At 33.3% G+C, this 26,969-nt stretch overlaps 1 protein-coding gene across 2 annotated transcripts; it reads left to right on the top strand.

Annotated features, from left to right (window-relative positions):
• The first annotated feature begins 222 nt into the window (after positions 1-222).
• LOC126819342 (receptor-type tyrosine-protein phosphatase mu) lies at positions 223-26,969 on the top strand. 2 transcript variants are annotated; one of them, XM_056100665.1, is made up of 27 exons: positions 223-294; positions 2,165-2,246; positions 2,498-2,614; positions 3,907-4,116; positions 11,260-11,490; positions 11,898-12,125; positions 12,432-12,662; positions 14,577-15,428; positions 15,593-15,730; positions 16,060-16,168; positions 16,532-16,629; positions 17,034-17,236; positions 17,679-17,766; positions 17,971-18,047; positions 18,318-18,357; positions 18,608-18,705; positions 19,159-19,281; positions 19,517-19,668; positions 19,781-19,916; positions 20,003-20,152; positions 20,253-20,352; positions 22,274-22,341; positions 22,955-23,086; positions 23,355-23,486; positions 23,952-24,106; positions 24,459-24,594; positions 25,176-26,969. In XM_056100665.1, exons 2-27 carry the CDS (start codon positions 2,186-2,188, stop codon positions 25,248-25,250), a joined length of 4,140 nt encoding a protein of 1,379 aa, XP_055956640.1. In that variant the 5' UTR covers positions 223-294; positions 2,165-2,185; the 3' UTR covers positions 25,251-26,969. The 2 variants fall into 2 exon arrangements, with proteins under 2 accessions (XP_055956640.1, XP_050403282.1); XM_050547325.2 differs by lacking the exons at positions 223-294; positions 2,165-2,246; positions 2,498-2,614; ... (11 more) ...; positions 18,318-18,357; positions 18,608-18,705 and having other exon boundaries at positions 18,869-19,281.

Here is a 26,969-nt window from a genome sequence, read left to right as displayed (position 1 = left end):
TGAAAGCGCTAGCTAAGATGGATTTTAAAAAACTTCATATTTTGTATATACTTTAATGTGGGAGTAGATTTTTTTTTATTACCTTTTATTATATTACCGTTGCGCCCTTTTATAATAATTCACTGTAGTGTCTCAGTGTATATATATACAGACCATGGTCAATAGTAGCTTACTTCCTCCTTTAAAATTATTGGATGTGAAGTGTTGGTTTCATCCATTTCACAAAGTTGAAGTACGTATTACGGATGTATTTCAATTGCTTGTTATTCTGTTGATATTGGTACAGAATATATGGTAAGTTTTATAATTTCTATATATTTCAAGAAATGTTAATTGATACAAATATTATGATAATACAGATTCAAATACTTGTCACTTTTTATGTTAAGCTTACCAACTGAAATAATAAAAAAATAAACCATGCATGAGGATCTTATATTGACGTTTACTCTATACTATAATTATAGGCTGTTATAATATATAGGGTGAACGATGATAAACACGTAAATAGAAGGATCTGATGGACTCTAGGTCATATAGACTTATTAAGACATATAGAACTTGCTACTAAACAATACAATTTCTTTAGCCTGGACTGCAAATCGCAATACCACCCGTTCTCTAATAAGTGTATTATCAGTAAAATGCATGTTTACCTCTACCTATCTATCGTAATAAAATATCTTTATATAATACTCGCACAAAACAAATAGTTGAAAGGCCATTGAAAGAAACTGGCCTGCAATCACGATATGTAACTTTGTTGGATATGGAATGAGTTAAGTTACATTGGTTGACAAATAAATAATGTACTAGAAAGTAGATTTGGGCACAGGCCGCCGTTAAGTCTTTTCCCATTTTCTCCTTTAGCATGATAATTTTTGTTGACTTTTTGATGCAGAGGCCCAAGAATAAGAGAGTTAAGAGGTTTGTTACGTTGAAATGTGCAGCGGACCGTTGCGTGGGTACTTGTATGCCACAGTTTATGCATCTGAAGATTTCCATGGTGAACCGAAAACCTTTTTTCAGCAAAAGGTTGTCACATGTTGCTCCATGTGTGATAGAAAGCGTTCAACCCAACTAAAATTCGGGGGAAAGTTACAGCCAGCCACAGAGGCAACAATTAACATTAAAGTACAACCCAACTAAAATTCGGGGGAAAGTTACAGCTGGCCAAAGTGATTAAAATTAACATAAAGTCAATGGGGGGGAATTAATGGCGTCATGTGTACATTTATAATACAAGTAATGGCGACTAGTTTCTGCAATGCACAGATATCGCCAACGGTGCATGTTAAATACAAGCGCTACTGGTTATTAAATAACACGACCTTCATAAAGATATATATATATATATATATATATATATATAAACTTTAAACTGCTCTTCGTTTCATTTCCTATATACGGAAGTATAAGTGAAGGTCGTCTGTAATCTGACGAATTTTCTGTAGTTTTAATAATTTCGTGTACATTTCTTATAAAACATATATTTTGTATCTTCGCCGATAAATATGTGGTCACTCTAGATATACACACATGCATACTCATATATATATTTATCGGCGAAGATGTTACATATTATAACTTTCTTTATATGTATTTAACACTAAACAGCTCTTTAATCATTGTTTTTAATTCTTAGCTCTTAACTCATAGTCCTTAATTCTTATTTTTTCATTTGTTGTCATATTTCGACATTTGTACACTGAATAAAGAGCTGTTTGAATTTCCATATATGTATGCATTTATTTAAAGACATATGTGTTCTACGAGGAAGCTACTCAAATATCAACACATATTTACACAGGTGATTGCGTTAAGGAGGATAGAAGGGCTATATTATTCAGTGATGTGTTACGAAAGAAATAGGCGAGGTTAATCGTCTGTGGCATGTGAACACCAATAAGATTTATTATATTTATGAGGACATTGAGCTTCATTGTTATTGACATTACATGTACAATTATTTTTTGTTTAAAAATAACTGTTTTTTATAAATAAAAATATATATAGATACATGTACAATGATTTTGTGTTTAAAACTAACTGATATTCTATATAAAAATATATAAATATCAGGTGGATGTTTATTTTAAGCGAACTGTATTTAAAATTAACAAATGGAAGATTAATAAATAGTTGACTCTTTTGTTTACCTTAGGCCTGACGAATCTGGTCAAAAATGAAAGTCAAACAGTTGTCAACAGTTATAACTATATTATCGTTAATAGATTATAGTTTAGGTAAGTAGTAATCATTAACATTGTTATAGTATTTATATACAATTATAGGTTTCGTGCTCGTCACATCAAATTAATTAGACTTTAAACTGCTCTTCGTTTCATTTCCTATATACGGAAGTATAAGTGAAGGTCGTCTGTAATCTGACGAATTTTCTGTAGTTTTATATTAATTAATGTGACAGTGGAATAATTTCGTGTACATTTCTTATAAAACATATATTTTGTATTTCTTACGTTATATTTATTTACAGCGTTAAATGTTTGTAGAGATACAGACAACAGCAACTGTCAATCATGTGGTGATACTTTATATCCTAGAGATCCGTTTTATAGACAGAACTGTATGAGATCATGTGGTGTTTGTACAGGTATTACTTGTTTTACTGTATTTATTATTTATCACTATTGACAGCTATTGAAATAGTTATTTTACACCATACCTTCCATAACATTATTTAAGAATACAACTGTGTACTAGGTCCGAACAAAAACACCGAGAGCATACTCATGCTCCAATGAATAATTTATAAGCGACACTGGAAATTTGGAGGTCTGTTATACTCATTTGACGTCACTTTCCGAACAATCAGGATCCACGAAATTTCCATTTTGAGTTTCAATTTGCAATAAAAACGATTTACCCAATACTACCCAATACCGCTAGAATACCACTCCAATATCACCACATACTAGTGATACTACCCAGTACTACAACATTAATGGTGCAAAACTACCATATTACTTGATTTTTTTCCAAAAATAGTGAGATTTATAGTGGGAAATGTACTTCAAGTGTGATTAACGATGTCTGTTTGTTCCATTTGCCTCCCTATATCACCCAAATCAAGCAAATAATAAACAATACTACAAAATACTTATCAAATACTACCCAATATTATAAAATGCAAACCTAATATCGTCAATTAGCAGCACATCAGTATAATAATTTGCAACGAATAATTTGCAGAAAATTGAAATATTTATTCAGTTATCTCCCTTTACAACCGATATATATATATTTTTAGATTGCTATTCAGATTAATCATCTTGTTGGGCTTTGCGGTTTGTTTTCAAGACGACGAAGTTAAAATAAGGAAAATAAGTTATTATAGATGCTCCCGCTATAGTTTATTCATACAATATTACACGTTAAAAGCATATCAATATATCACATAAAACAAAATATAAAGAGTTTTAAAAGAGTACTTTAGGGGTTGATTTTAAAATGTGGCCTACTCAAAAATCTTCTTATACTATATTTCTTCATCCTGGTGATTTTAGTATTAGAACACGATGTCTACAAGTGCACGCGGTCCTGTAAAAAATCATTTGGGTATAAAATGTCGGGAAAGCACACGAATTTATCTTTATATCAATAACATAACTTATTAACGTGCTTCCTTTGTCTTTTAAATCACCGAAATGACCTAGCTTGTGTCGAGTAGATGTTAAACCCCACCTCTCTCTCTCTCTCTCTCTCTCGTTATCGAAATTAACTCGCTTGCACGAAGGGGTGTTTAACAGCTTGGTAGTATCGGGATATTATTGACTTGGTATTGGGGTGGTATTGGGTAGTATTGAGTAGTATTGGGTAAATCGTCCCACCCTATTTACAAGTTGTGTGTACATGTTGTATTATTATATTATGCTGTATTTACAGATACTAACATTGCTCGTGGCAAACCAACAGTCCAGAGTTCAACATTGAATTCTGGATCAAATTCACGTAATGCTGTAGATGGTAATACTGATAATATCTTTGTTAAGTCTAGCTGTACACATACACGTATTGATAGCCCTAGTTGGTGGTGTGTTGATCTACAACAGATTTATAATATTGACAGCATAAAACTATTTAATAGAGACAGAAGTAAGTGTTTCCTTGTCTATTGTCATTTTTGTTTGTTTGTAACATGTTTGTTTGTTGTCCTCTTGTATTTGTTTCATTGTTAAATGGTAAAGATTGGGAACATAATGTGGTTATGATGATTGAATAGATAAAACTGTTGGGCGAAGAAGATTTCACCATTTTTGGTGAATTCTGAAATACGGAATGAGAACTGAGAACCATGTATGGAATAATGTGACGTAACTCGTAAATATCATCTAAAGAAAATGGAGCATGGCTAGTGGTCTGTCCTCTCAGTGGGTTAGCAAATGGTGGCTGTTACAGTGCTAGGAAGACGACGTGTTAGATTACACACTATTTAATTGATATTTGTCCAGGCCAAATACAAAAAAATTATTAACCTCGGAATAGTTTACAGAAAATTAAATTAAATGTTATTTGGCAAAATAACACCCTAATTTACTTACCCCGGAACACACATGATCGGTTAGAATTGGTGTTGTTTACATTCAACTGGGAGCCACGGTGGCTAGGTGGTTAAGACGCTGGCTCGCTAGCCTGGAGGTCGGGTGTTCGATCCCTGCATTGGCCGAGAAAGTTCATCCAGATTTTCCGGCGTGGTTTCCCCTTGTCAGTGATGCGGGACGGAGGGCCTGACAAGGACAGCTGTTTAGTCATTCGGATGAGACGAAAAACCGAGGCCCCGTGTATACATTGGAATGCACGTAAAAGATCCCTTGGCAGTTGGAATTCGATATAAGAGTAGGCGATAGTGCCGCTGCCCGGGCAAAATTTCCCTCATAGCACACTGTATGGCGTATGCCCGTCTTCATTAGCCCAGGTTAGGAGCAGAACAGTAGGACGTTAAACCCCATTTCATTTCATTTCATTTACATTCAACTGGGGGTGACGTCGGCAGTAGTTTTATCCATTAGAATACACTTCGCACATATTTTTGCCGGTTTCGAGAAGGGACTGTTAGTTAGTTGTTAGTTGTGTTTTACGTCCGCTTCCACCGAGGTGATATCGCAGACAATGAAGGGACTGTACACTACACCGCCTTTTAACCTGTCTGGATAGTAGATGTCGTTGTTACGATCACTGTGTGAGAAAGTGAAGAAGCGTGGCAACGCGACGTCACTTCGTGGACAACTGTAATCGGAGCTGATTCGTCAAAGTTTTATTGTGGGCGGAGTCGATTAAACGGTGGAATATGACGGCTGGGGATAAGCCAGGAATTTATCTTGATTTCTGTATGTATGGCCAATGGACCGCGACTAGCGACAAATACAAGCTCACAATTGATTCTCTCTCCCCACCTCCCGCAAATACCCAATCAACAAAGCTGATACAAATATATTCACCTCCCATAGGGGAGTTTTCTTCTGATTAAAATGTTTTGACAGGGGTTTGAAGCATTTGATAAATAAATTAGTTTGAGTATATATAATACCACAGTATACCATCATCAAATGGGCTGAATCCCCGATCTCCAATAGTAATATCCTCCATTGGCAAGTGACCCAGTGACATTGTCGGCAAGAGACCTTTGCAACTTAAACCCGCCCATGTGAAAAGCCAGAATAAACGGGATGTAAGTCTTAAAGAAGGGTACACTAATGTACGAATAAATGTGAAATAAATAAACATACATTCCGACAAATGGATTTAAATATATATTCTAAAGAAAGAATTTATCGGGTGGTTATGTGTAATGTGACAATTTCGGTATCGTACTTAATAAATACTGGATTCCCTGACAAACACAAATTGTGAGGGCATCACTAACTGGCAGTCTTATATATTGATCCAATAGCTAACGGTTGTGAGAGCATTCGGAGAATTATACGCCCAGTGGACACTTCGATTAAACGGTCGAAAACGAAGAAGGTGGAGGATAAGCCAGGGATGTACTTAGGATTCAACGACAACGACTAACGGCTAAAGAACCCTACGCGCAAATGAAATATTGAAATTATTGAACCATATTTTGGCCCCGAAACAACCTATGTTGTGTCGAGTGGACGTCAAAACCCATCTCTCTCTCTCTCTCTCTCTCTCTCTCTCTCAAAACGGATTCAACTAATGTGATAAAAAAGGTTAATAAAAATTATCCCCGCATACAGTAGTTTCCTTAGGATGAAACTGTTTGAGAGGGATTTGAAGCATTTGATAGATAAATTAGGAAGGGGGGGGGGGGGGCTTCCTCTAATTGTTGGTGTAAATTTGTTGGTATAAAAGTGATCATGTATGCGGTTATCATAGGGATAAAACAAAATATGTATATAGCAGACAAGAAATTAGTGTTATCTAATCTAACATATGCAAAAGAAGAACCACCAAACAATTGGTATGATCCAACAAATTCATCGCTGCGCGTTTATATAACTTTGCTCCAATCATGATATTTTGTGTAATGTTATGGGGTTTCAAAAGAAACATAGTCAATGCTATAGTCAAGTTATTTTTCTAAAGTAAATTTAAAACATAAACTGGCGTACTGGTAAGATGAAATGTTCTGCTTTTTGTCCCCCGCCTTTCGAAGAAAGCAGGGGACTATTAAAATGGGTTCGTCCGTCTGTCCGTCTGTCCGTCCGTCCGTCTGTCTGTCCGTCACACTTTTTGGGACACAATAACTCTCTTCCTAATTGAGCTAGAATGTTCAAACTTGGTGTATGTGTTTATTAGGTCAATGCCTTGATGGAGTTCGAAGATGAGCATTTTCCGCTTAGGGTAAGCAGAGATAAGCAATTTGATTGGTTGATGCTTTGGGACACGATAACTCTCTTCCTAATTGGGCTAGAATGTTTAAACTTGGTGTATGTGTTGATTAGGTCAATGCCTTGATGGAGTTCGAAGATGAGCATTTTCCGCTTAGGGTAAGCAGAGATAAGCAATTTGATTGGTTGATGCTTTGGGACACGATAACTTTTAATTGAGCTAGAATGTTCAAACTTGGTGTATGTGTTTATTAGGTCAATGCCTTGATGGAGTTCGAAGATGAGCATTTTCCGCTTAGGGTAAGCAGAGATAAGCAATTTGATTGGTTGATACTTTGGGGCACGATAACTCTCTTCCTAATTGAGCTAGAATGTTCAAACTTGGTCTATGTGTTGATTAGGTCAATGCCTTGATGGAGTTCGAAGATGAGCATTTTCCGCTTAGGGTAAGCAGAGATAAGCAATTTGATTGGTTGATGCTTTAGGACACGATAACTTTAGTTCTAATTAAGTGAGATTGATGAAACTTGGTGTATAGATTTATTATATGAATACCTTAACTAAGTTCGATAATGAACATTTTTTGCTGAGGGTAAGCAGAGTGATAAGCAATTTGATTGGTAGAAACTTTGGAACACAATAACTCTCCTTCTAATTGAGGTAGAATGTTCAAACTTGGCATAGGTGTCTATTAGGTGAATGTTTAAACTTGATGTATATGTAGATGTTCATTAGGTGAATGTCTTGACTGAGTTCAATAATTAACATTTCGAGCTGAAGCTAAGCAGAGCTAATCGATTTCATTTGTCGATGGTTTGGGACAAGATAATCTTGATTCTATCTGATAGAGAGTGATGAAACTTAGTGAAAAAAATAAATGTGCGATTAATTAATATGTGTCATCTATTTATTTTGCAATTTCGGCGGGGGACATCAGCCTCACTGTTGGCTTGTTTGAATAATAATAATGGATTATTTGTTGTGTTTGGTGGTTCGTCTTTTGCATATGTTAGATTAGATAACACTAATTTCTTGTCTGCTTTATCAGTTAAGTGGACGCGTAGTTCAAGTAAAACTATTTCACACACACAGCATTCTTGATGAATTTATGGGCCCAATCAGGTATCACAACACGGCAGTTGTTACCTAACACCTATATAGGTCAACGTTATCAAGGATTCTAATCAATCAACCATGACATTATTTATTACCCATTTTGACTGTATATTCTTGATATTATGCAAATGAAGAACCACCAAACACAGCAAATAATCCATTATTATTATTCAAAAAAGCATAACATTTCATCTTTCCAATACGCCAGTTTATGTTCAATATTTACTGTAGAAAAAAACCCTGATTATAGCATTGACTATATTGTTTGATACATGCATTAGGAATTTGTGAAAATTAATATTGTACTGGTTTTATTTTTGTATTGAATAAAAGCAAACTATAATATTATAATATTATAAAATGTCCAAAGAAAGAAATAGACAAGACAAGAATACAAGCCATACCATAAATTATTATGGCATTATTGATGTCCATATGTCTTCATAATTAAACGTTTTAATTAAAGTTTAATGTATGAGGTGTGCTTTATTTTCCATTTAATTGACAATTGGTATGAATCGACAAATTCATCGCTGCACGTAGATACAGCCTTGCTCAAATAATGACATTTTGTGCAAAGTTATGGGGTTTCAAAGGAAACATAGTCAATGCTATAGTGGGGTGTCCCCACTTATCCGGCAGGCTTTGATGTCAAATTTTGCCGCTAATCCAGAGTTAATCCTAGAACATTGGTGTTATAAACTATAGTCCATATCTTTTTTAAGACTAAAACTGTATTGATTTTAACAAATTTAACTTTTATTAAATAACATTAAATAGCTTACACATATAAAAATATATTGATTTTAACAAATTTAATATTTATCAAATAACATTAAATGATTTACACATATAAAAATGCATTACAATTTACACATTTAACTTTTATTAAATAGCATTATATAATTTATAAATAAATGCCTTACAACATAACAATCATTTTATTGGAGATAAAGCGAATATTAACCTGAACGTTTGCCATTTTAAAATAAATATAATTTCGACACAGATCGACCATCTATTTATATTAATATAGTGAATTGAATTCATGTTTGAAATCATAACGCCGGCATGAACAGTCATTAATTAGTTGGTTAATAAATTTTATTAAGAGGGATTAAGAGCTCATTAACGCTGAACACTAGTGAACAGTTCTTGAGTGACTACTTTTAAACAGACTATAGTTTTAAGATCAATCAAAGGATTAACAGTCTGCCGGCTAAGTGGGAACACACCGCTATAGTGTTCAATTAAATAAACACTAATTTCTTGACTGCGATATCAGTTAGGTTGAAGCGTACGTTAAGTAAAACTATTTCACACACACAACGTTCTTAATTAATAATGGCCCCAATCAAGATATCACAACACCACAGTTGTTACTTTTAAGTACCTATAAAGGAATCTTATCAATCAACCATGAAAATAATTTTTACCCAAGATGCCAATGAGTATTAATTTGATAATTATATGCAAATAGTTGATCTTTAAGAAGGGCAATAATTCAGAGAATGATCCGATTGGTTGTTTGCTTATTAATCGTTTGGTTTAATTAAGATTTTTGTTAGAACAACCCAGTTTATAATGGATTATTTGTTCTACTAGCTTAGACCATGGCGGACCGCCACTTTTTTTTACTGAGAATGACGATGTCTTATTCCACTGTATGTTTTATTATTACACTGGTAAAAAACCAACGGGTTCGCTGGATTCAGTCTCATCTTTAGACCGAGACGGTACAGTAGATAAACTGGCGTATTGGAAATATGAAATGTTATGCTTTCTTGAATAATAATAATGGATTTTTTGTTATGTGTGATGGTTCTTCTTTTGTTAGATTAGATAAACACGAATTTCTTGTCTACATATCAGTTAGGTGGAGGCTTACGTTATATTTAATTGAAAGAAACCAAACGATTAATAAGCAAAGTACAAATCGGACACCATTCTCTGAATTAAAATAACTTTTGATTGTATGCATCGAAGGGCAACCAGTTGGCGCCGCAATGTAAATCAACAATCATCACAGTATTCTGTCTTGTGGATTCAGCTAAATAAGGTTATAAGTTCCATAAATTTATAATCACCGAATGAAGGTTGTGATTTAAACTTGACGATATAATATTACTTAGGATGTTATTTGAACATTTAAATAGTTCATAAATTATAACTGATATTTCTAATCATTATTAAATAGAATATTCGTTCACTAGTATCAAGAATATACAGTCAAAATGGGTAATAAATAATGTCATGGTTGCTTGATTAGAATCCTTGATAACGTTGACCTATATAGGTGTTAAGTAAGAACTGTCGTGTTGTGATACCTGATTGGGGTCATTAATTAATTAAGAAAACTGTGTGTGTGAAATAGTTTTACTTGACGTACGCGTCCACCTAACTGATATCGCAGACAAGAAATTAGCGTTTACCAATCTAACATATGCAAAAGAAGGACCGCTGTGTTATTTCATATTGAAACCAAACAGCATGTAATCAAAGAACGCTTTTATCCGCCATATTTAATATTGTCACGTGACATTGTTATGTTTTTTTCGCTTTGATAGCGTTTATTATACACGATAGAACTCCAGTATAGTAAACCATAGCTATGGACAATATCATGTCCCAAATAAATAATCTAATTTGTAGATCGGCAATTTGCCATGTGATGATCCGAACATTATTTGTATGGCTCAATTTGTTGATAGCAAATACCGCTAATAATTATCTTGGACAAAAAACCACGCTTAGTAAACGAGGTAATTTTACCCAGCTTCGTTCTGAACAAAATACCTCGTTCCAAAACAGGGCAATTTAAAAAAACCTCGTTTTGGAACTCCAGACAAAACGAGGCAATTTTTTTACCTCGTTACAACGAGGCAAAAACGAGGCAAAAATTTTAACACATTTTTGCCTCGTTTGGACAGAAATGCCGAACGAGGCATTCTGAGGTTTATAGTGTTATGTAAGCTGACTGTCTCTGATAATTAAAAACGATAATTTCACGAAAGGTTCCGTTTGAAACCAGTTCAACAATAACAATTGTAAAGCCATTCACTATATCAACTTATAATTGAACAAGGGCTTGTTGAATATTGTCTTGTAATTCTGCAAGGGGATCGTTGATCAAGGCTGTGGATGAAAATGCGTAGTTTCGCCATCTTGAGAACACCCGATATCACTTCTAGTCCAAAGTTACATTTCAATTAGATTAAGATACTCGCCTAGCCAACAGTTTGTTGTCTGACATTGTTGGTAAAAATAACCAGTTTGTAACAAACAAATATAATATCAGTAACTGATCGAATAATGTTATATTTTCTAGATAAAGAGAGATTACAGGGATTTGAGATTAAGACAAGTTCTAGTGGCACATGTGATTGGTCAGGATTTCAGTCAGCTACATCATGTTATAAAGATACAACAACAACAATACAAGATATATATACAATAGATAGATGTAATCAACTTACATCAACTAGTATATCTGCTAGAACAGTATATGTCACTGTTTCAAGTCAACAACTTACTTTATGTGAAGTTCAAATATTTTCTGGTAAGGTGTAATAAACTAAGACCCGGGCATTTCAGACATAGGTGATTTTATTGACAAACTAAGATGTTTTTCATTCACACATAGCATGCGTCGTTAACCACCTTCTCTACTATTAAATACCTATTTCTAGGACTGGCCAAATACAACAAATAATATATCCGTTTAGACGGGGACAGGGTGTTATAATTTATAGTACTGATTACTGTTTTCTGGAGGAGATGGGGTGCGTGATGGTAAGCATGAAAATAGGTGAGTTGTTGACAAGTGATACAAAAGCAACAACCTTTATTTTAGAAATAGAAGCCCGCCACACAATCAAGAGGAGATGCTTGATAGTTCACCAACTTTCAATATATTATTATTCTACCTGTTTCACCAGCTACATCAACAAATATCTTTTTGAACAGATACACCCACAGTCAATGTTGCTCTTCGTCAACAATCAGTACAACAGAGTTCTACAAACCATGGTGGTGTCGCTACTAGAGCTGTAGATGGTAATACTAATAGTGATTTTAATATTGGTCAGTCATGTACTCATACAACAGAAAGACAGTCTGGTTGGTGGTGTGGTGATTTACAACAATTGTATTATTTCAACCAAATTAATATATACAACATACAGAACAGAAACTGTAAGTAGATAGATATAGATAGGCTACCTCCTAGCATGGTTCACTTTATAGCATTTGTCTTAAATATTGGATATCAGAAACCCATATTTTCTCGTAACATTACAACATCAATGTTGATTTAAATTGACAAATAATTTGTGATTTCAATGTCGAAGACTTTGGATGATATTCAGTTAGAGACTTAGCTACTTTAATGTGTCGCACAGTGTATTGTATTGTAATGTATTCTATTACATTGTATGTACATCTATAAGTAATGTATGTCACCGTGTTTATGCTTGATTTTATATCTTCATTTATTTTCAGTCTGGGGGAGATTACAAAGATTTGAGATAAAGACAAGTTCTAGTGGTCAGTGTAGTGGACAAGGATTTCAATCAGCTACATCATGTTATAAAGATAGAACAACAACAATACAGTCTGTTTATACTGTAACTGGATGTAATCAAGGTTCATCTACATCATTTTCTGGTAGAACTGTCTATGTCACAAGCCTTAACGACGCCCTGGAAATGTGTGAAGTTGAAATATTTGCAGGTAACTGGCGTACTTATATGCAACTTTACGATCACAGGTTTAGCTGTTGATATACTAATTTAACTAATCGTTCCTACTTTGTCACTATAGACAATAAACCATCTGCCTAAAAACACTTTAGCTTTGGTGTGTCCCAGGGCTTAGTTTTAGGTTCAATTTTGTTCAGCATGTACACCACCCGATTGTCAAAGATTAATGAGAAACACAGTCCCAACTTTCCGGGGGTAACAATCAGTTGTACCTGCCCCAAGATTTCAATACTGCTTCGAGATTTCGATACATCGAAATATCAAATTGAAAAGTGTATTAATGAGATTCGTATATGGATAGGAATCAATTTCCCCAAACCGAAGGAAGAAAGGGCTAAATATATTTTGTGACAAAAATTGACGAAGTTGTTTCAGTCTTAGTAGGTAAGCATCAAGTAATAAGCCTGTAAGATTGGTGTTATCCTTGACAGACCTTTCCACCGAGAAACCAATTATGTGCAGGTCTTTTTATTTTTATCTTATGAAAATCAGTAAAATCGGTTAATAAAAGCATCAAGTAATAAGCCTGTAAGATTGGTGTTATCCTTGACAGACCTTTTCACCGAGAAACCAGTTATGTGCAAGTCTTTTTTTTTATCTTATGCAAATCAGTAAAATCGGTAAAACAAAAATACAGTTGAGTCCATAAAATACATTGAGGTCATCGAGTGATCATTATTCAATTATGTGCAAAAGATCTAGACGGAATGCTTACGATGAGCGTTCATTTGCCCTCAGAAGTTCTACCCCATTGTCGAATTTTAAATCACAATTGAAAACATTTTTGATCTATAGATTTAGTTTCATTATTTCTATTTAAACATCTTTATACAGTTTTTCGTGTTGAACTATGAGTTATTTTTCAATTATTATGATTTCTGATATATATGTTTTTACTTTATAGAACTTTTACTTTTACTTAAATTATTATATATTCTTAACTATACATTTTTCAAAATTGTGGTACATTTTGCTTGTAATGAATATTGTTTTATATATTCTTATACTTTTTTTTAAAATTATGGTACATTTTGCTTGTAATGTATATTGTATCTGAATACATTTTTTGAAAGCCTACGCCATGTAAATGATTAGTAATAGTAAAAAAATACTAGCGGCGGTATCCGTTTTTTAAACACAAGAACAGGTCATTTGGATTTAGATATGTGATCTCCTTAAAAAAAACTTTCACCTGACTGAAAAATAAAATGTTTTTTCTATTGGATTATATATATTGACTTGTTTTATAGGATGTCAACCTCTGTGAACTCAGTAAATCAGTCTAGTTTTAAAGTAAACAAAATTAACAAAACAAATCTAAACAGAAAAAAATGAAGTGTTAAAAAGTTTCTCTATAGCTAATCGAAACAACACACCATATCAGTGAGATGTGATTTCATATCTCTAAAGCCTCCTATTATGTGTTTAACATGTTTGTAAATACAAATTAATTGACAGATCGTAGGTCGACATAAAATTTATATTGCATATTGAGTAAACTGTAATACAGTACGTCAAAAGCAACACGTAAACGATGACAAGGCGAACATAACAACAGTATGTGTATCTAGTGATACTAGAGTAGGCCATCTACATCACGTAATCTAGTTATGTAGGATACTGCAGTACAGCAAATAAAACACGTCATAACCACAGATTGTTTATAATTATAGTAATACACGGTGCTGATGTATGGCAAATACAACACATATACAACAAATTATAATACATGTCTGCCATCTATATCACAGATCTTAGTATAAGGTAATGATAATAGATATCATATATGTTACATTTCGAACACAATATAATAATGGATACTACAGTACTTCAAGTTCTACATCTCAACAGTATAATGCACTTTATAATACCATCTTTATTACAGATCTAGCACAATGTAATACTGGTTACTACAATACATCACGTTCTACATGTCAACCATGTAATAAATGCCTTAATAACAGATGTGATCCTACTACTGGTGTTTGTACTGCAGATTGTAAAACAGGTTTTTATGGTACAAGATGTCAACAGAACTGTAATGATGGTTGTTTAAACAACCAATGTTCTAAATCTGATGGTAGATGTAATGACTGTAAACCTGATACAGTTGGTCTATACTGTAACCTAACATGTGGCACAGAATGTCAACCAAGATCAGATGAGATCAGTGTCTCTTGTGATAGAAATGGTAGATGTACTAACTGTATTGTAGGAAGATATGGTAACAATTGTGATATGAACTGTAGTATAGGATGTGATGGTGGATGTGATAGAGGTACTGGTAGATGTACTAACTGTCATATAGGAAGATATGGTAATGGATGTGAGTTGAACTGTAGTACAGGATGTGATGGTGGATGTGGTAGAACTGATGGTAAATGTACATCTTGTATTGAAGGTAAAACTGGAGAAAGGTGTGGTCCCAACTGTAATAATAATTGTACTGTTTGTAATCAGAATGACGCTAGCTCTTGTACTGAATGTAAAGATGGAAGATGGGGATCATCATGTAATGAACTATGTAATACTAACTGTAAATCAGCAGTTGATACAACTGTTGGTAAATGTAATATAACAAGTGGATTATGTACTGATGGATGTAAAACAGGATTATATGGTATAGATTGTAATAATGATTGTCGGTCTAACTGTAAAGATGGTTTATGTGATCAGATGACAGGAAATTGTAAAAGTGGATGTTTACCTGGTAAAATAGGATCGAGCTGTACAGCAGGTAAAATTAAATTTGCTTTATCATAATTATTGTGACAATATTCTCGAAACTCGAGTCTATTTAAACAGTATTAGGTCTTTTCCATTGTTTTATTGTCAATCTCAGAAATAAACAATTAGAATGGTAACATGTAACTTGTCTTTTAAATAACATTAATGTAACAGACTGTGAAGAAGGTCTTTATGGTGAAAACTGTGAAAGTAAATGCGGTAACTGTGCTGATGGAACACCATGTGATATAATTACTGGTAGTTGTGGTCTTGTTGGTTGTGTTGATGGTTTCCAAGGTCCAATTTGTAATGGTAAGTTCCAAAAGAAACGAACAGCTACTCTGATAGTTCCCCTTTAACCCGTAACTTTGACCACACTCGATTAGACTGTGACAAAATAGACTATGTGCTGGAGAGATGTTATCTTATAGAAAGTAATTAACATTATATCTTATATGGGAGTGGGAATATGATTGTGTTTGTCTCTGTGTCGTTTTCCTGCGATTTCATTCAGACAATGAAGTCCAATGTGCTTCTTCATCTTTTACTTCTACCACCAATTCGTCTCAGCAAATGTCCACGTTTTGCCGCAAATTATATTACCATTTCACCAAAACATTATGTCTTTTTTATGATTCTAGATCCACAAGAACCAGACAATTATACGACAATAATAGCTGCTGTAGTGTCAGCCGTGGTTGCTGTTATTATCGCTTCTGTTGTCATCTTTCTAGTCCTAAAATGTAGAAGGTAATCAGTTGTTGATTCGAACGTCACTATAAGTGGACCAAAAAAATTAGCAAAAAGCATTGATAGTAGTTAAAATATTTTTATTATATTTAAGTAGAGGCATTACGTATTCCCGAGCCACTATTTATAGATACACAAGTCCATCTCATATGTGTTAAATCATCTAAGAACAAGTGTATGTTCACAGACGCTGTTGCCACGTCAAAAATACACCAATTTAATTACTTTAAACGAAAAGATTGTTAATATTTTCTGAACTATTCGATATTTTAATAAATGAGGATTTTTTTTATTTTATTTTAAAATGATCAAAAATATACGCCACGTTTTGTAATTTTGTTTTGTGGGGTTTTATGTTTGCAGGCGACAAAAATCGACGAAATCCGGCAAAGTAGAAGTGAACGATATACCACTAAATGATAAAACTGATATATCAAGACCTTCAGAAAAAACAGTTAACGGTCGGTTGAGTGTTTTATAATTAAAGTTAAATCTATAGTAGCAACATGGGAATTAACCATTTCACGATTCGGTCCCTTTAATAGCACCATGCCAACGATCTAATTTTCCTCTCCAGAACAGTAGGACGTTAAACCTCACTTCATTTTAGTTTCGTCCTTATTTTCAATTGTTCTGTGAATGATTGGTGCGGAAGATCAATCTGTTACAATTCCGATATTCGTTTAGAAAAAAACAAATATCTGTCATGTCTATCCTTATAGAAAAGCCTGACTGAATAAAATACAAATTCTAATTTGACCAAACCTCTTTATTTTATAAACACTAAATAAAAAATAACGTGTATACATTAGTTTATTGTGTATATAACGTGACTGTATGTTTATATATCATCTTCTTTTCATAGTGGAAGAGAAGCCTATTGAGAGTAGAAATACATATGTTAATCAGTTAGGCTCTTCCAACAAACTAGAAGTTGATGAACAATCAACACAAGTTTATGTAAACGTTGATAAACCAAGTGAACCCTCTACACGTGTTAAATTGACCAATCTGCTGCCATATATCAAGTCCAAAAAAAGAGAAAAAACCTTCAAAATTGAATATCAGGTAAGTTAGTAAAGTAAATTAGGACGGTATATTCTATAAGCTGATCTAATGGATTGCCCTAGTCATGTCCGCCAGGCGTGCCATAGAGTCACGTGTTATAGTTTCGACAAATCTACATAACAAAGAGTAGTGACGATTGCCATTCTCCCCATCGGGTTTTCTTGCAATTGTAAATCGCCTCCTACCTGAATGCCAATTATTGACACAGATGTCTCTTGTTGGTCCTAATATGCCATACGGCATATATAAGCCAATATGTTTGCCAAGCTGTCAATCATTCTTAGTAATGATGATGGAGGTGATGCCTAAAATTCAAAAACTAATTTTCAGACAATTCTCTTTACATTATCTATTTTTTAACTTTTATAGTGCGAACTGTCAGCTCTTTATCTAATCTTCCATAATACCCTTTTACATATAAGCAATATTAATTCCCTTTCAGACTCTTCCAAGTGGACTATGTTCAGCATATGATTATTGTATGAATGCTGTTAATAAGCCTAAAAATAGATATAAAAACATATGTGCTTGTAAGTTTCTTTAATAGATAAATATTTATGAAGTAAAATATCCATGAGACATTTAGATACTTTATTGTTTTAAATAAATACATATATACCAATAGACGGATTACATTTATACGATTAATAATATGAACATATATATGATTAGACAGATTTAAATATATAAGAAGAATGTATATTATCATCTTTTTATAAATGTGTTTTTGACAGTTGATCATTCAAGGGTTAAACTGGATATAGAAAACGATGACCCTAATTCTGATTACATCAATGCTTGTTATATAACTGTAAGTTATTGGTTATTCACTAGCTAGGTATGCTTAATGGGCCTGGCTACCCACACTTATGTATTTGTATAATTTAGGCAAGCCTGTCTTTAGTTCAATATAAGGGTCTCAATGAGTAGTAATCAAAGCTTACTCCTTAACAAGCACCCGTGGATTTTTTTCTATATTAAAGTGCATGTAGTAAACAATTGAATCTTATTGTTTCGATCAAATAGGCCACACATTGATCTCTTTTATTAACAGTATGTTATATTTATATCTTTTACACAGGGATATGCAAATTCTGAAAACAAATATATCGCTTCACAAGGTTAGAAGTTTTTGTAAATATTTTCATTTCATTTTAAAATAAAACATGATTTACTTGGAGGTATCGGTTAATTATGTTCATAACACAAAGTCCTAAACTTCGCACAGATTTGTACAGTTTATATCGTATAAGTTATGGATATTTGATACCGTATGAGTTATGGATACTTGATATCGTGTCAGTTATTAATATTTTACCTTGATAAATTTTTATATTTTGTTTTCGGATATACTTTAATTCCTTTTCACAGGTCCGATTGATGTTATTATTAAAGAGTTTTTGCGATTATTGTGGGTTTCACAGACTGGAAAGATTGTTATGTTGACCAACCTGGTTGAAATGGGAACTGTAGGTCTTAAGCTATTAGTTAAATTATATCACAATAGTGAAACATAGATGTGTATGGAATGAAGTTATTTATTTTAAAAATAGAACAACACAACACAATTTATATGGAAAACAATCACTGGTTTATACACATATAACACGACCAGTGATTGTTTTCCATATAAATTGTGTTGTGATTTTTAATGTGCTCAATCGCTAAATGCCACTCAAGGATTATCATAAAATATGGTTTCTCTACGCACTAAGTGCGGATAACAGGGCTCCCATAAACTTTGATTCTCCTCTCCTCTCGCCTGGGTACATTTGCTATAATGGAAAGTGGCACTAGGTGTTCATGAAAACATAAAATATATGGATTAGCATGGGCCAAGTATATTAGTAAGGACAGGATAAACGGATATCTAATACAGATAATATTAATATATTAATCTTAGTTAATATAATTTTGTCTAGGAAAAATGTTTCAAGTATTGGCCGGACAGTGGCGAGGAAATGAAGTTTGGTCAAATATCCATGACAGTGGTTAATGAAGAGAACTTTTCTCACTTCACAATTAGAACTCTCAAAATCTCAAAAGTAAGTGTTTAATTTGTTTAAAATATCTACGGCATGAAACTTTGTAGACACTAGGCTATGGACGCACATATTCAGTTTTAATTTTTTAGGCCATCAAAAACATTTTTCTGTTATTAGACAAGTCCAATACTTCATATAATTATCAAAAACTGACCCCTGATATTTTCCTATCTATTAACATTCAATATACACGTCGAAACTGCTGATATTATAATAGTTCTATATAATTTTCTAGGATGACTGTGGATCTAGAACCATTAAACAATACCATTTTACATCATGGCCTGATAAAGGTGTTCCTACTGATATTGCGTCATTGCTTGAATTCAGAAGTAGAGTGATTAAAGCGGCATCACCACATCCTGGACCAATGGTGGTACACTGCAGGTAAGTCAATACATTTATCAAGAACTGATATAGACGATAACTTATCCACCCCATAACCAATCAACAGTAAAACAAATAGGTTTACCATAAAGGAAATTATGTTTTTTTTCAGTGCTGGTATTGGACGAACAGGAACTTTTATAGGTTTAGATTATCTGATAGAAGAAGCTAGAGCAGAAGGTTCTGTAGATATCTATGAATGTGTTAAACAGATGAGATATGAACGAGTTAACATGGTCCAGGCATGGGTATGTTTATTTAATGTATGCCTTAATATCTTATAGTATTATTATTTGAAGGTAAAATCGAATTCACCTCTATGTAAATATTTCAGGAACAATATGTATTTCTACATGATGCTTTAGCTGAATGGTATATAGCTGGAGAAATTACATTTCCTGTGACGTCTTATCAAAAGGACTATCAGACGTTACTGAAAGTCAATAAAACGTCTGGTAAATCACAGCTTCAAGAACGATTTGAGGTAAATATACATAATAATACCTTTGACTAAATATACACTCTCATGTATTTTCATGCATGGAGCTATTTTTTGTGATTTATAATATGTATCTTTATTTCAGATGCTTAATGACGTGTGTCCGCCACAAAGAGCAACTGATTGTTCAGTAGCTTTATCAGAAGAAAACGAAAATAAGAACAGAGATCTGGCAATACTAGCGTGTAAGTAGTTTTCTTGTTTTTATATTTATTATTGTGGTTACCATGTCGTCTTGACAAACTTACTCAATTCATTGTTTATACTTGTGTATTTACCTATTCATTAACTGATTGAATAAAAAGTATGTGTAACTTCCACAGAATAAAATATATTTATATGTATATATTAATGCCAGCGGAGAACTTAAAATGGGTCTGTCCGCCTCTCCGTCATGCTATTGGGACACAATAACTCTCTTTGTAATTGAGCTAGATGGTTCACACTTGGTTTAGATGTTTTAGGTGAATTTCTTGGTGGAATTTAAAGATAAGCCTTTTCGGCTTAGGCTAAGCAGATAAAAGCCAATTTATTCGTTGAGACTTTGGAGCATGATAACTTTGGTTCTAATTAAGTGAGAGTGGTGAAACTTGGTGTATAGTTTCATTATATATATACCGTGCGATAATGAATATTTTCTGCTCAGGGTAAGCAGAGTGATAACCAATGTGATTGGTCTAGACTTTGGAGCTCGATAAATTTAATTCTAATTGAGTGAGGCTGGTGAAACTTCGTGTATAATTTCATAACTCCAATACCTTGACTAAGTTCGATGATGAACATTTATTTCCTGATTGGGCTAAGTATAGACTTTAATCTGGTAAGTCGAGACTTTGGAACACCGTCATTCTCCTACTAATTGGGGTAGAATGTTCAAACTTGGTGTAGTTGTTTATTAGGTGAATGTCTTGACAGTGTTTAACCATGCGTTGGACAAAAACATATACTATGACATAAAAACATATAATATGACATAAAAACATATAATACGACATAAAAATATTTAAAAACATATAAAATGACATAAAACATATGACATAAAAACATATAAACAGCACTTAGGTAGTCGATACGCGAGAGCGTGTTCCTTTTTTTCTGATTTTTTAAAATTAGACCGAGGCTTTGGTCATCTAAGCTTTAACTACAGGGTTGCATACGGAAGGTCCATTGGCTAATTAAGCTATTTTGCCTTGATTTCGTCTGATGGTTTAGATGCTGGTGTGGCGCCAGGCAAGGTAAGCTTACGCTTCCGGACAGCTGTTACTACTGTTCATCATGTATTTTGTACATGTTGAATAGTCCATTTGCTGATTACACTGTTTTGCCAATAGGTCTTCGAATTTTGTCTAATGGTGTAGATTGTTCGTTCTTGGTTTTAGTTTATTTTTATTACACCACTACCTTGACTAAGTTCGATGATGAGCATTTATTTTCTGATTATACTAAGTATAGATTTCAGTCTGATTGGTTGAGACTTTGGAACACAATGATTCTCATTCTCACTGAAGTAAAATGTTTAAACTTGGTGTAGGTGTTTATTAGGTGAATATTTTTACAGTGTTCGACCATGCGCATTTCACTTTAAGCGTAAGCAGAGATAAACAATTTTATTAGTCAAGACTTTGGGGCACGATAACTTTAGTTCTAATTGGGTGAGAGTGATGAAACTCAGAGTATAGATTCATTATATCAATAAGTTAGATGACGTGAACTTTCTGTTTAGACTAAGTAGCGATAAGCAATTTGATTTGTTATGACTTTGGAACATATATAATAAATGCATGTTTACTGGGGGGGGGGGAGAATGTTTAAACCTAAGCAATTTTATTGGTGGTCCATGCTTTGGAGAGAGATAACTTTTATTCTGATAGAGAGACAGAAAGTGATACAACTTAGTGTATACTTTGTCACGACAAGGTACTTCAAACGCTTGAATAAGTTCGTTGGTGAACATTTTCTGCTTAGACGAAGTATAAATAGTCAATTTGATTGCTTGATACTTTTCAACAAGAGCAATCTGCAGTTATCTAATAATATGTGTCATCTATTTATATTGGGATTGTATTTGGGTGGACATCATCCTCACTGTTAGCTTGTTTATTTCAGCCGATAAAGTTCGACTATGTTTATCAAAACCACAGACCACAGATTATATCAATGCTTTATTTTTATCGGTAAGAAAATAATATTTTCAAACGACTAAACATGAAATGTAAACCAGATAGTGTATGGTATTGATGTTTAAAATATCATCTTTTAGATTGAAGTATCTGTAAGATATTATCTGGTAGATTTTAATTGCCGGTTCGTTTCTTCTGGCATATGTCCTCCATTCTACGTTCTGTAGTTTATAATCTAATACTGGGTATGTTTGCGTTGGTATGCCGCCACGTGTAAGCGAGAGTGAAGTATGTCGTCATCCATGTTTGTCGGTCAATTTGTCAACAATTGGATCGTAAACTAGTCAAAGGCTATATTTTAACGGATTCTTTTTAAATGGGGGGATAAAGCATTGATGTCATGAAAGGATGAACCCTATTGATTTTCAGCACTCCGCGACCATCCTTTCCTGATTATTTCCCCTTTTCCAGAAACCTTGTTAACGCAATAGAGGCTGCCGTTTTCAATGGATTTCTTTTCTTATTCGGTTCAAAGAGTTGGGGTCATGAGAGGACAAACCCAATCCATTCTGTTTGCGCTACCTACCGTTCCAGCAGCATACATGCTGGGTGAACGTATTTCCGCGCTTTGCATGGATATTTTAACAACATTTTCTTTATTTTACAGAGTTATAAAAAGAAACGTGCTTATATATTGACCCAAACACCTTTACCAAATACAGTGATAGATTTCTGGACGATGGTTGTAGAACAAGACGTTACTACAATAGTTAATATGGATATTACAGAAACAGGAAAGGTAAAATTATAATATGTTGTCATTAATTCTAAGTCTTGTTGACCGCCAACCAATCAAAATACGAAAAGCTAGAACAGGATGAAATCTTATTACACTTAGCTAAACTAAGTTTGTGGGACGGTGGAGATGTATAGGGCTCTATCAGGTAGCTGGAAGCTCTACCAGTAATTCTTCAAGTGATTTCTTTATCATTTGACAGAAACTGTGATAATACCTTATACGAGAACGTATATTCCCACAAGTTATAAAACTTGTTTGTATTATACAGGATATTGGACAATATGTACCAGGAATTGAGGAACTGAACTGTGGACCATATACTATTACTAGAACAGATGAAACAGAATATGAGAATACAATTTATTCCATGGTGACCTGTTCAATTAAAAGTGAAACAGATGTACGTAGGACATTTTACTTTTTATTTAATCTTCCTTTAATCAGCCTTAGGTGATATAATCTTAAATCTATATATTAAAATCTGTACTCGATTATTTATGTCACAACAATAAAACAGATTGGAAAAGGGTCAATAATTATAAATCATTAATAAAATATAATGTTACAACACTAGAGCAGATTGGATAAGGATCAATAATTGTAAATTATCAATATAATAATAATCTTGCAACACTGGGACAGATTAGATAAGGATCAATAATTGTAAATCATCAATATAATAATAATGTTAATAATGTTACAACACTGGGGCATATTGGATAAGGATCAATAATTGTAAATCACTGATATTGTCGGATTAAAGAATGACCAATAAATAAGTGGGCAGATTGGGGAAATGTAGATTATTAATAAAAAGTTGACATATATTATGTCTGTAAAAAATTTGTTTGTTTTAATCCATCAGGATAACCTACAACGAACAATCAGAATTTATCAGTGCAATTTCTGGAATGCACAGAAGGGGGCACCAACGTCTGCTGGGCCAATATTTACTCTCTTAGAAGATATAAAAACATGGTCTCAAGAACATGAAGATGGTCCTATCATAGTTCATTGTCTGTAAGTCTTTTATTAAACAATATACGTTAAGATAAACGGAGCGGAAGTTCCGTGTCTGTAAGTTTGTAAAACAATATGGTTCATTGTCAGTATCATTCAAATGTCGCATATTCCTTTACCTGCTGGTAAATATTTAAATATTGCTTTTACAATTGTAAAACCACGTGTAATAAGCAATGTCAATATATATGATCAGCTTTGTTGTTGAAAATGATATTGTTATTTATGGCCAGAATTTATACTTAAAGTCATATCTCTATATTGTGAACCATTCATTTTTTTCAACTATCGGATCAGTGATGTCAAACTCGTTATGATAGTTGCCCAGTTATTCTTTTGTTTGACTTTGTAGCAATGGTGTAGAGAAATCGAGTGTATTCTGTGTTCTAGCAGCTATATTAGAAAGATTAACTATAGAACAAGATGTCAGTATTTTACAGACTTTAGTTCAACTACGAGTTTCTAGACCTCAGATTATCACATCATTTGTAAGTATTATGAATCAAATCACGGCATTGAATATTGTGAAAGACCAAATGGCACTTTCTTTTATAAAGGTCGTACGCTGCTCCTGTTCTGCGACAAGCTTTATTTCTGGAAAATACAAGTCAGAGATATTAGACTTTTGGTAGAATTTGTTAACAGAGATTAAATAGTCATCAACATAGTCAAGATTGTAAACTTTCAACGGTGCTTTTTTTCTCAATCGATCAATTTTAATTTAAAGTAGTTATAGTCAATTACAATATGTACTGGTTCTACTGATCTTATGTCCCGTGTATACATTGGAATGCACGTAAAAGATCCCATGGCAGTTGGAATTCGATATAAGAGTAGGCGATAGTGCCGCTGCTCCGACAAAATTTCTCTCATAGCACACAGTATGGCGTATGCCCGTCTTCATTAGCCCAGCATAGGAGCAGAACAGTAGGACGTTAAACCCAATTTCATTTCATTTCTACTGATCTAATGTTTTATTAGACCAATAAATACTGTTACTAATATTGGCCTTATTTATGCCCGTCCATTCATATGTTTTATGTTGTTAATGATTATATGTAAATTTCAGGAGCAGTTAAAATTTTGTTTTGATGCAGTCGGTGAATATCTAGATGAGTTTGCTGTTTATGCCAATTCCTGCTAATATATATATATATATATATATATATATATATGTCAATTCCTACATAAGTTTATATCAGTTATTGTTTTAAAAATAATATTGTACTTCTATTGTACTTCTATTGTTACTGAAAATGTATACATATAATTTTGTAAACATGTATTTTAATATAACCCACATATCTCATTTATATTTCATAATTATGTATATTATACTTCTATTGTCATTTAAAGTGTATATAATATTCTTAACGTCTATCTTATAATATGTCATATTTCATATATATTTCATAATTATGCATATTACCCATTATACTTCTATTGTCATCTAATTTGTATATAATATTATAAACGTCCATAATTCACCTGTAGGTTTATATAAAACGTATATAATATTCTAAACGTGTATCTTTCTTGGGTAGTAACTAAAAATATTGTTGCTTGATGAACTAGTCCCTTAATCCCAATGTGTACGCCCACTTCCTAAAACGGTATGGTTAATATAAAGACGAATGCCTTTGAAATGAAAATATTCAGATTTGGTTGATAGAGGCTTCTATTAAGACAACCCACAAATAAAATTCAGTAAATTCCCAAAATGTTATGTTTGACCAACATCTAGGCGATCCTATCACTTTTATATCAAATTGAATTAACTAAGCTGTTTAAATTGCATTTGGTAGTATTAGGTAAAATGTGTTTTCGTACGTGATTGTGATCCAGGACAGAGTTCGGGGTATAATTTTTGAAAAAGTGGTGGGATTGTCCTTTACGATTTATGGAAGAAGCCTATCGATTTCAAAATTCTCTGATCGAACGCGCTTTTAATCATTTGAGCGGAATACATGCCAATGTGCTCAGTGTGTTTTTTTATATCCTTTTGAAAAAATAAATTATATCTGGTTGGGATTATTAATGTGGCATTTCGGTTGATTTACTGCGGAGGCATTTCAGCGCATTGTTAATTTGGTCACATTTGGCATCATAAAATTTATACGCGCGATAGTCCTAGATAATTTAAAACGAATATGCTCTAAAGTTTATAGTTTTGTTTTTTATTCTTCTTTGAAAAGTAAAGTTTTATATCTTCTTCGGATAATTTACTTGATTGACTATTTTTATAAATAGTATTCTTATGTAATTCTTATTTTAGTTGATAATATATATTTTTTTGAAACACAATATTCCAATTATCTATACTAATTAACTGAATTATTAAAAATCGTTTTGTATTTTATACTCTTCCTATATTTTATAGGTGATCACGTGGCTAAGTGGGTAAGGCGCTGGCTCGCTAGCCTGGGGGTCGGGTGTTCGATCCCTGCATTGACCGAGAAAGTTCATCCAGATTTTCCGGCGTGGTCCCCCCTTGTCAGTGATGCAGGACGGAGGGCCTGACAAGGACAGCTGTCTAGTCCTTCGGATGAGTCGAAAAACCGAGGTCCCGTGTATATATTGGAATGCACGTTAAAGATCCCCTGGCAGTTGGAATTCGATATAAGAGTAGGCGATAGTGCCGCTGCCCGGGCAAAATGTATGGCGTATGCCCGTCTTCATTAGCCCAGGTTAGGAGCAGAACATTTCTATATTTTATACTATTTTAAATTGATACATTTTATAATTTGTTCTAAGTAAATACATTCAGTGATAATGTTAGAATTTATCTTTTCTATATTTTATACCATTTTATTTGATATACTATTTAAAAATTTGTATTTTAAATAAATGCATTCAAGGATAA

This window comes from Patella vulgata, chromosome 4 (assembly GCF_932274485.2).
Source record: "Patella vulgata chromosome 4, xgPatVulg1.2, whole genome shotgun sequence".
Lineage (NCBI taxonomy): Eukaryota > Metazoa > Mollusca > Gastropoda > Patellidae > Patella > Patella vulgata.
This window is presented reverse-complemented; position numbering and strand designations above follow the sequence as displayed.

Bases quoted from the DNA above. Each gene is read 5' to 3' on its own strand.
- LOC126819342 (XM_056100665.1), top strand. From the start codon at position 2,186: ATGAAAGTCAAACAGTTGTCAACAGTTATAACTATATTATCGTTAATA. The intron at 2,247-2,497 runs GTAAGTAGTAAT...ATTTATTTACAG, and splicing joins GTTAATAGATTATAGTTTAG to CGTTAAATGTTTGTAGAGAT. The intron at 15,731-16,059 runs GTAAGTTCCAAA...TTATGATTCTAG, and splicing joins CCAAGGTCCAATTTGTAATG to ATCCACAAGAACCAGACAAT.